The sequence below is a fragment of the Giraffa tippelskirchi genome, chromosome X, assembly GCF_054371585.1.
Source record: "Giraffa tippelskirchi isolate mGirTip1 chromosome X, T2T-mGirTip1v1.2.pri, whole genome shotgun sequence".
In the NCBI taxonomy this organism is placed as follows: Eukaryota; Metazoa; Chordata; class Mammalia; order Artiodactyla; family Giraffidae; genus Giraffa; species Giraffa tippelskirchi.
This window is the reverse complement of record NC_137289.1, coordinates 112,265,458-112,276,734: the sequence shown is the minus strand read 5'-3', so window position 1 is coordinate 112,276,734 and position 11,277 is coordinate 112,265,458. Positions and strand designations below refer to the sequence as shown.

Genomic DNA, 11,277 nt, shown 5'->3' with positions numbered 1-11,277 from the left:
CGCTTGTGACCTCATAGACTGCTGCCAGGAGCCTCTGTCCATGGGATTCTCCAGGCAAGAATACTGGAGTGGGTTCCCACACCCTCCTCCAGGGGATCTTCCTGCTCCAGGGATTGAACCCAGGTCTCCTGCATTGCAGGCAGAGGCTTCACCAACTCGGTCACCAGGGATGCCCCAAAATTGCCCAGTACAATGTTACATACCAACCCTTAGTGAAGCCTTTAAAAAAGCAAGCAGGTTGAAAAATGGGTTATAGGAGGCAAATATAGCATCTGCCTTTAGAGCTATCAACTGAGGAAATCTCTCAATTACAGAATCTTGCAGAGAATTTATTTTTCTTTCTCAAAATCCAGTGATGACAACATTCCTTACTCCAGATCTGGCATTTTTTCTTCATCACTGTCTTGTGAATCATCACCTGCTCCATCTACTGCTGGTAAATCAACATTCTCATCACCACCTATGTTGCTCATCATCTTAGAGAAACATCAAAATTAGACATGTCTGCAACTGAATCTTCACAGTCTTTCCAAGTATTGAAGTTCACACTAAGCCAATTAAGCTTTGGCCTCTCTTTTGTTAACCTTGATCATGACTGGCCAGATTCTCCTTTTCATAAACAATATAAAATTGATCTGTCCATTCTTTTATGCTTGGAATCATTGGGATCAATACAGTGAAGAAGATCAATTTCATTTAAATGTTTAAAATGATCAATTTCTCCAAGACAACTGAATGTAAGTTTGGCGTTCTCAAAATTTACATTAACATCTTGACAGTCTTCAACACAAAATTCAGTGAAGACATAGTCCCTTTGATCGTAGCACTTTGCAGAAGCAGGCTGTATCGTGAACGGGGCAGGGGGACTGGCTAATGGGTGGGCGGGCCTCTCCAGTGGCCTGGAAGTGGAGGTTTTCTCCTCAGTGAATTTTAATACAGCCAGAGTTGAGATGCACTGCCCCAGCCCCTCCTCCAGCCCCAGGCCACTTCCCAAGCCCCAGCCCTGATCAACTCCCAATCAGGTTATTGCAGTTACCTCCTCTTTTCTTGTTTCTGTTTTGTACATAATTTTCTTTATTTATCTAGGCTGTGCTGAGTCTTCATCGCTGTGCAGGCTTTTCTCTAGTTGTAGCGCATGGGCCTCTTGCTGCAGTGGCTTCTCTTGTTGAGGTTCATAGGCCCTAGGGTGTGTGGACTCAGTAGTTGCAGCACATGGGGTTGATAGTTGAGGTTTTGGGGCTCTATGGCATGGGCTCAGTAGTTGTGGCACTTGGGCTTAGTTGTTCCATGGCATGTGAGAGATTCTTCCTGGACCAGGGATCGGACCCTTATCTCCTGCACTGGCAGACAGACTTTTTATCACCGAACCACCAGGGAAGCCCCTCTCTTCCTCTTTCTAGTTTCTCTCTTCTGCAACCTCCACCCCTGCATACTGCTTCCCAAACTTCTTTGGGGAGTAACTGCTAAAACATGGGTCAGATCACGTCACTCCCCTACTGCCTAAACAGCAGAGTCAAACTTAGCCTGGGCACGGTCCTCCTCCAACCAACATTTCTGCATCCTTTCCTCCTCTGGGTCTTCCACTCCTCAAAGACCACCACTATCCTCTTCTTACTTCAGCGTATATTTCACACACCACATCCTTCTTCTATCAGTCAGCAATTGTCTATTGAGTGGCTACTATGTACCACCCATCTACTCAGTACGTTTTATGAATTGCTACTGTATCTAGGTATTGGGGATATGGCAGTGAATAAGACAGACAAAATTACCTGCTTGGTGGAGCTTAGTGAGAGAGGCAGACAACAAAAGAAGTGCACAAATAAGAAAATGTTAGGTAAGTGTGATGCAGAGAATTGGAACATATAGCGACTAGATGGCTATTTTTGACTGGGTGGCTATTTCCATCTGAAATGGCCTTTCCGAGGAGGTGACATCTATACTGAGATCTAAACGACAGGAAGGGAGGGACCAGCTATTCAGAGTGTAAGGGGCAAAGCATTCTAAAGAGAGGACCAGCCACTGTGAAGGCTTTCAGGTGAAATGAAGTCTGATTGAAGGGCCAGAAGAAGGCAGAGCAGCTGAAGCACAGGGGTAAAGGGGGAGCCGTGGGAGATGAAGTTGGAGTCAGCTCACACATGCTTTCTAAGTCAGGGTAAAGAGTTGGAATTTGATTCTTTGGGCAATGATGGGAAGCCACTGGAGGGCTTTAAGTGAGAGAGTGACATGATGTGCTTTGTGTTTGAACAAGATCACTCTGGTTGCTGTGGGAACAACACATTGGGGGTGACAGTAGGAGCAGGGACCAGGCAGGTGCTTTGGTGCTTCTGGTTTTCCTTGAAGTACTTGCTCCATTTAAGACAAATACAAATCAAAAGCTCCCCTTGTTTTTAAGCAAAATATTAAAATTCTTATTATCATCTAACAGGACCTGGATGGGCTGGCCTCTCTCCAGCCTCCTGTACACCATCTTTGCCCCTGCTATTGAGCCTTGCTGACCTTCTCTCAGTTCTTCAAATGGAGCAGGCCACAGGACCTTTGGACTTGCTGTGGTTATGTTATTTGCATGTGTGACAAAATATACATAGCATAAAATTTACCATGTTAACCATTGAAAAGTATACAACTCAGTGGCATTAAGGATATTCACAATGTTGTCATCATCACGCTCTAGCTCCAGAACTTTTTCATCATCTCAGGAGGAAACAGTGGACTATTAAGCAGTCACTTCCCATTCCCTCCTGCCCCATCCCCTGGGAGACCATTAATCTGCTTTCTGTCTCTATGGATTTGCCGGTTCTGGACAGTTCACAAAAATGAGTACAATATGTGGTATTTGTGTGGCTTCCTTCACTCAGTATAAAGTTTCCAACATTCATTCATATGGTAGCATGTGTCAGTACTTCATTCCTTTTTATGACTGAATAATATTCCATTGTATGGATTTATCACATCTTGTTTATCCATTCCTTAGTTGATGGACATTTGTTTAGGTTGTCTCCACCCTTCAATTAATGTGACTAGTGCTGCTGTGAACACTCATGTACAGGTTTTTGTTAGAATCCCTGCTTTCAATTCTTGGGGGTATACACCTAGCAGTGATCTGCTACGTGATATGGTAGCTGTGGTCATATTTTGAGGAACGAGATCAGTGAATCTTCGACATGGATTAGTTTCCTGTGGCTGTGGTAACAAAGTACAATTAAAATAATTGCAGAAAATTTATTGTCTCCCAGTTCTGAAGGCCAGAAGTCTGAAATCAAACTGTCAGGAGGGCCAGGCTTCCTCTGAGACCAAGTAGAATCCTTGTTTGCCTCTTCCTAGCTTCTAGTGGGGAGAAGGCAATGGCACCCCACTCCAGTACTCTTGCCTGGAAAATCCCACGGACAGAGGATTTTCCATTCATGGGGTCGCGAAAAGTCGGACACGACTGAGCGACTTCACTTTCACTTTTCACTTTCATGCATTGGAGAAGGAAATGGCAACCCACTCTAGTGTTCTTGCCTAGAGAATCCCAGGGACGGGGGAGCCTGGTGGGCTTCCGTGTATAGGGTCGCAAAGAGTCGGCCACGACTGAAGCGACTTAGCAGCAGCAGCAGTCTGGGTTTTACCAATAAAAATTCAGAGTTAAAGGAAACCCTTCAGTCCTGGGAAAACTGGAATGTTTGTCACCCTATTATATCACAGACCACATTTTGAGTAGCAAGGCTCTAGTTATGAACTATGGTGATTTACCCATTAATTACATTACTGAATACTCAGTATTTATCTTTACATTTAAATAAATTATTTTTTGCTAGAATAGCCCAAGATTTCAAGAATCTTGACCCCAAAGAGCTTCAGACAAACCGTGAAATGGTGACTTAGGTTGAGTTCATGGGCGCCATATGTGAATATCGTATATTACCTCATGAAATTATCTATGATGCTCAGCGTTGTCCCAGTTGGGTTGAAAACTGAGGGTTTTGACCCCTTTACAGAGTAATTATGCACGGGAAAGATCTTTTTGGATAAGGATACTCACCGGGTTTGAAGTCTTCAGTATCCTTTTCTTGTGCTGCCCAGGGACTGTGAAAGTGGAGGTGAAAGCGCCTTTCTGAGGGTGGGTTTGAGCATGTTGTGGTTTGAGCTCTTGATTCCCATTAGGACCACCTGAAAAACTTTGAAAACTGCCACGCCCTCACTCCAAAGCAAATGATTCAGGCCACCTGGGATTGGGCACAGACAGTCAAGGCTTTGTTGTTAGTGTTTATAAGTTCTCCAGGTGATGCAAATAAGCAACCAGAATAGAAAATCACTCTGCAAGCTCTTCCTTTATTAGAGAAACATTGCCAATCTGTCCTTTAATCTTTTTTTCTACCTGCACCCATATTCCTCTCCACTCCCCTCAATGCCCACTTACCTCTTTGTCATGGTTGGTCATTACCTTAAGCAAGTTCTCCTCTTCCTCATATTTGTGTCCTGTTTATACAATGACCTCACTGACCTGGGACCATGTAGAACCCTCTGGCAGTAATAATTACTCCTGCAACTGACCTTGGCAGGCTTTCTTCGAGCTTTATTGACTTTGTTTTTCATTCTTTCACAAAAGGCATCCTTAGCATCATCCACAATTAAGTTAGCCTGTGATAGTGTCACTGTTTTGACTGCAGTCTCTTAGGAATCCAGCGAAATCTCCCACAGAATCTGTACTGTGTGTTCCTATGCAAACCAGCCACAGGAAATCTGGGTGGAGTGCTCATTGCTTTTTTATTGGGATATAATTCATGTGCTATAAAATTCACCCTTTTAAAGTGTCCAATTCAGTGGTTTTTAGTGTATTCACAAAATTATGCAGTCATCACCACAATCTAATTCCAGAGAATTTTTGTCACTCCCCAAAGAAACCCCCTACTCATCAACAGTCGCTCCTCATTCCTGTTGCCCCCCTACAACTACTAATCTATTTCTGTCTCTATGGATCTGTCTATTCTGGACATTGCCTATAAATGGAACATTCAGTATGTGGTCTTTTGTGTCTGGCTTCTTTCACTTAGCATATTTTCAAGGCTCAAACATATTACAGCAAATATCAGTGCTTCATTGTATTTTGTGTGTGTGTGTGACCAAATAATTTTCCATTGTATGGATGTGCTACATTATGTTCATCTATTCACAAGTGATGGACATTGGGGTGCTGTGAACATTCATGGGGAGGCGTTTGTGTGGACATGTTTTCATTTCTCTTGGGAACGGAACCACTGGGTCATATGGTAACTCTGTGTTTAACGTTTTGAGGAACTTCTGAATTGTTTTCCAACCTTATTTTTTGACCTTAAAACAGTTCTTTCCTGAGTGTGAGCTGGTCTGTACTTGTTAGGGTGGGGAAAATGAGTCTCAGGGACTGGAAACTTTTTTTTTTTCTGTTATACATTTTATGTGAAGAATGAATGGTATTTTCATATAGAACCTTGTCATTCGGTTTCATCATTTCAAAATGTCAAGAAAGCATGGAGCGCCTGTGGTGGCAAGGATTGGGAGTGTCTGTCTGAGCTCCCGTGTTCCTAACCATCCCTCCAGCTGTATCTCCGGCCACCTGTCACAGTCTGTTACTGGCACAGACAAGGCCAGCTTGTTCCAAGGACACGACTACCGGGCCACTTCCATCTCAGATGGCCTGGTGGGCCGTCCAAATGTAGAAATCTGATTGCTTTCCGGGGATGGCAATAAACCAGGTGCAGACAGTCCTGCAAATGGAAAGCCCTCCTGCGTACAAAGCAGAAACTCTCCTACTCACTCCCGGGGGCCCTACCCCACCCCTGGGCTGGCTGGCTGAGCCTGTACGGACTCGCGCGGGCAAACGGCCTCCTCCGCATGCGCAGTTTCCGACTCCTTAAGTGGGCGCTCTGCCGGGTGCGCGCTCAAGCACGCGCGCAGTCTCGCGTGCACGCGCGCACGGGGCCTCTAGCCGCACGCGCCCCTGCCCCGCCCCGCCCCGCCCCGCCCCCTCCCCCCTCCCGCGCGCCCGCCCGCCTCCAGCCGCCGCCGCCGCCGCCGGAGCTCTGTAGTATGGCATCGAGGAGAATGGAGACCAAACCTGTGATAACCTGTCTCAAAACCCTCCTCATCATCTACTCCTTCGTCTTCTGGGTGAGTGGCCAAGCCGGACTGGCGGCTGCGCTGCCGTCCATCAGTCAGTGTAGTGATGCTCCGGGAAGGGAAGGGGGAGGAAAAAAATCAAAGCAAACATCAAATCTCGGTCCCCTCCTTACGGAGATAGGCGCAGGACTGGGGCTGCAGGATGGCAGGGTGCAGCCTTGGGGCTGCTCGGACCCTGCACCCCGCCCGGTGTAGGTTGCAAGGGGCTGCGTGGTGGCGATGACTGCAGGTTGTCGACCTTTCCAAAATATTTTCATGCATTGACTTATTCTTTTAAGCTCGCGGGTTAGGGTCAGCCTCTGGGGAAAGTTGCGGTTTTATTCAGCTGTTTTCCTCTCTGGATCCCCCTCCCCACCCTCCCTTACCAGCCCGTTCGCGGCGCCTCTTGGAGCTAACCTGTGGCCGGCTGGGAGCAGGCGCGAGAGCGCAGGGTTTGATCCCAGATTCCCGGTTATTCCCGACCCCGCGGGGCTGCGAGAGGCAGGCGACGGGAGCCGTGAGCTGCTTGGCTGGGCAAGGGAGATCAAAGGCCCCCCTAAGCGCACTGATAGGGGGTGGGCGCCGCCGCCGCGCCGAAACGCACGAAGGGAAGGGGGTCTTATATAAACCAGGGGCATCTTTGCGCTTTCTCGGAGACCCAGGTCTTAGGACCTTTTGCCCACTCGCCTGCACCCTTACACTCATCTTTCTGGCGTTGTGTGAACCCATTCCGCAGAGCCCCGGGGGAGGACCCCCACCACTTGGTGACGGCAATAGCGCCCCAACTCTACTCCCCATCTAACTGGTGCTGCTATCGGTCCTTGAACCTCAATGCAGAAGGGTGACGTCAACCCCTCAGCAGAAGCCTCTGCGCGCTGGAGGAGGAGTGGGGGGGGGCGGACTCCAGGCTTGTGCCTTACCTCATCCTATTTGGCAATTCGTGGAATCAGTGCAGGGCTGACACTGCAGTGATTCATTTGAAGTACGTGGAACCTAAAGACCATTCCCCGTTATTTCTCTTTCCGTGTAGATGACTCCCTTCTCCCCAAGTTTTCCTTTCCTGAACCAAGCCACAGCCACCCTACAGGAGAATGAATGTCACTACCCACCCCCCAATAATCTGGGTCACTTCAGCTTTCAAGGCAGTCATTTTGAAACCTGAGGCTCTGCAGAAAAAGCCAGTCCCCTTCTTTGGTGGTTTTTCTCTTTGCCTTCCCCCCCGCCCCCCAATTAGCCCTAATTTTGGTTTGAAAGAGGGGCACAGTGCTTTATGAGGTACTCAGACTCGGCCTGATGGTGAAACAGGCTGTTTGTAATGACCAAGGCAGGAACTGAGATATGTTAAGGATGAAAAAAATTCCTAATGCGCCCCCCGCCCCCTGCGGACATTCCTTGTCATTGGCAATTCTTCAAGTCGGGAAGCTGTGGACTCTGGGGATCAGGCATACCAAGAAGTCTGCAATGAGATAAGATAGATTAACTAGTATATCACACAGGCAACCACAGGAATGGAATTTAGGCTGAAATTTCAGTAGTGGAATGGTGAGCTCTGCCCAGATCCTATATTATGTTCTTGGAAAAAGCAAGAATGCATGCTGGTTGCTGAAACTTCCCAGTAAGCTTTCCTGGGAACTGGTTTAGCTTTTTTGTTTGTTTCATTATATCTCTTTGTGTTTGGCCCTTCATATTTACTTGACTTCCTATTTGTTCCTGGAGTAAATCATATGGGTAATTATTTTTAGCTTCCTGAAAAATCTTCCAGCATCTCTGCTTGCTGGTAAAGAAGGGAGCCTTCCAGAGGAAGGCTTTTCATGGGAGCTTTTTAACTCTTGTTTACTCCCTCCCCTCCTCAACCTCCTGAATCCAGTTACTTAATGCACCCTAATACATCTTAAGCACAACATTTTATGCCCTCTGAAGTTCCTTGATGCCTGCATTTTCATTTTTTTCCTACTTTCAAGATTTCTGTAGTCTCTTAAATGTTTACCTGGCAAATTTAATAGTTTAAATAGCATTCAATAATCACTTCATACTTCACAACCAACAAATGAGATCTCTCCAGATGCAAGGGTATTTTTAAATAAGACATTTTCGTGAATAAACCATGGTACAAATGCTGTGTTTTCCATTATACCTTAAATGGCAAGAAAAAAAAACAGCTTTTTTGAGATCTAATTCACATACTTCACTCCTTTTAAAGTGTACAAATTAGTGGTTTTTAGTATATTCACAGATATGTGTAACCATCACCCCAGTCAATTTTAGAACATTTCATTACCTGAAAAAGAAACCCCATGCCCTTTAGCTATCACTCTCTTTTCTGCTCTCAATAACCCTCAGCACCCTAAGCAGTCACTAGTTTACTTTTTGTATAGATTTCCCCTTTCTGGACGTTTCATCTAAATGAAATCATATAGTATGTGGTCTTTTGTGAATGGCTTCTTTTGCTTAGCATAATGTTCTCATTCATGTTTATTCCTTTTAATGGCCAAATAATACTCCACTGCATGCTTACACGCTGTATCACATTTTGTTCATTCATTTGTCCACTGATAGACATTTGCGTTGTTTCTATCTTGTGGCTATTATGAGTCACAGTGCTATAAACATTTATGTGCAAGTTTTTGTGTGAACATATGTCTTCGTTTCTCTTGGGTATAGACCTAGGAGTGGATTTGCTGGGTCATATGGTAACTCTGATTAATCATTTGAAGACCTGCCAGACTGTTTACCAAAGTGACTGCACCATTCGACGTTCCTTCCAGCAGTGTATGAGTACTGTGATTTAAAGTATTTCTCCACTTTCTTGCCAACATTTGTTATTATCTGACTTTTAAAATTCTAGCCATGCTAGTAGATATCTCACTGTGGTTTTGATTTGAATTTCCTTGATGAGCAGTGATATCCAGCCTCTTTTTTTGTGCTTATTGGTCATTTGTATATCTTCCTTTAATAAATGTCTGTTCATGTCTTTGGCCCAATTTTTATTTCAGTTATTTTTTAAACATTGTTGTATGTGTTGTATGTTGTATGTGTCCTTCATATATTCTTGATTCAAGTCCCTTATCAGATACATCATTTGCAGATATATTCTCCTGTTGTTCAGTTGCCCAGTCATGTCCGATTCTTTGTGACCCCATGGCCTGCAGCACACCAGGTCTCCCTGAGGCTATGGGTTGTTTATTCACTTTCTTGGTGGTGTCGCTTGACGTACAAAGGGTTTTTTATTTTGATAAAGTCCAATCTACCTATTTTTTGTTGCTTGTGCTTTTAGTATAACATTTAAGAGAGTTAATGAAGTTTACATTTACTCTTCATAAATGAGAGTTTATGAAGAAAATACTGTTTATAAGAGTGATTTGTCTATTCAGTAAATGAAGTTGATAAATGTATCTTTCTCTGCCATGTAGTAGGTACTCAAATATTTGTCAAAACTTCTGGGATTATGTCAGGTAATGAACAAGAAGGATGATCTTGGTGTTCTTTTAAGTGGAAGATGGACAAAAGATTAGGCAGAATTTTTTCCTTCCTGTTTTCTTTGAATCATTTTCATGTGACTACTTCTCTTCCCATACCTCAGATTTAGGACTAGAAGACATTTGAGCTTAAAATGGTGGTAGACCACTAGCATATATATGTTAATATACTGTATTGGTGTTTATCTTTCTGACTTACTTTAGAAAGATGGTAACGATGACTCTATATGCGAGACAGTAAAAGAGACACAGATGTAAAGAATGGACTTTTGGACTCTGTGGGAGAAGGCGAGGGTGGGATGATTTGAGAGAATAGCATTGAAACATGTATATTATCATACATGAAATAGATCACCAGTCCAGGTTCGATGCATGAGACAGGGCGCTCAGGGCTGGTGCACTGGGATGATCCTGAGGGATGGGATGGGGAGGGAGGTGGGAGGGGGGTTCAGGATGGGGAACACATGTACACCCATGGCTGATTCATGTGAATGTATGGCAAAACCCACCACAATATTGTAAAGTAATTAGCCTCCAATGAAAATAAATAAAAAGACAAACAAAAAAAGAAAGAAAGAGAGATCTTGTTTTATTTGGCCTCCTCTTCTATCTATAATCACTCTCCCTCTCTGAGATGTTCCTCTAAAGCAGTGGTTTTCAGCAGCAAACAATTTTGCCTCTCCCCTCCCCCAGTATTTGGCCAAGTCTGCAGACATATTTTGGTCACAGCTGGGAGTAGGGTGCTACTGGCATCTCATTGGTAGAGGCCACAGGTGCTGCTAAACATACTGTAAGGCACAGGACAGCCCTTCACAAGAAAAAATTATCTGGCTCAAAATGTCAACAATGCCCACAACCTCTGCACTAGTGGACTTTACATAGTAATAAGTTAATACGTAGAAAAAGAAAATCTTATGCAAAACTCCCTATATTTACTATTGTTTGGAACCACCATTCCCAAGCACTCGCGACACAATTGCAAGTGATTCTCCTTTTTATTTGGAGATAAAGGTAGGTGTTGTTTATGTAATAGTATTGAAATGGATGGGATGATCCTCCAGTTAAATAGTATTACCCGAATGTTAGGTAAGTGGCTTCATTATGGTCCTTGATTTGTATGTTTTATTTTCAGAGGAGGAAAAAACACACCTAGTAGTAAGTTATCCTGAGCTTTAAGACTAGCAAACAGTGCCTGACATATAGAAGGTTTACTCATTAACAAATGAATGAATAAATGAAATTTTATTAACTACTCTTGGGCTCATGTATTTATTTCAACTCACCTCAATTGGGAGGGTTTTTAAAAGTGATATTTTCTGTCTACCTGTGGTGGTTTAAACGTGTTCCTGACAGTGATGTGTGGAAAGGTGGAGTAGAGAACTTTATGAGACTTGATCTTCTGATGATAGTTCAGTTATTATATTTTTGTGATAAGCTAGTTTGCCAGCCACTTTAATTATCTAAAATTTTATTTGGAATTTAATTTTTTAAGCTTGAATAAAAAAAAGATATCTATCTTACTCTAATACAGAAAAAATCTCCATGACAAATAGTTTTTTCAGCAACAAACAGGAGAACTATAAATGTGATGCTTACAAGGTAAATTCTGTTTTGATTTAGAAAATTTTTTAATGTATTTTAAACACTCATCTGAGTTCTAAGCTAAGATTGAAATCCACTATAG

General features: G+C 43.8%; 1 protein-coding gene and 1 pseudogene across 3 annotated transcripts in view; one reads left to right on the top strand and one right to left on the bottom strand.

The window, feature by feature from the left end:
• Positions 1–306: 306 nt before the first annotated feature.
• LOC145535728 (prostaglandin E synthase 3 pseudogene) lies at positions 307–4,423 on the bottom strand (annotated as a pseudogene).
• A 1,622-nt stretch (positions 4,424–6,045) lies between these two features.
• Positions 6,046–11,277, top strand: part of TSPAN7 (tetraspanin 7) — a 130,412-nt gene continuing 125,180 nt past the window's right edge. For all 3 annotated transcript variants that reach the window (XM_081565121.1, XM_081565120.1, XM_081565119.1), the window contains exon 1: positions 6,046–6,129. In XM_081565121.1, coding sequence (XP_081421247.1) covers positions 6,049–6,129 — 81 coding nt within the window. In that variant the 5' untranslated portion in view covers positions 6,046–6,048. The remainder of the gene's footprint in view (positions 6,130–11,277) is intronic.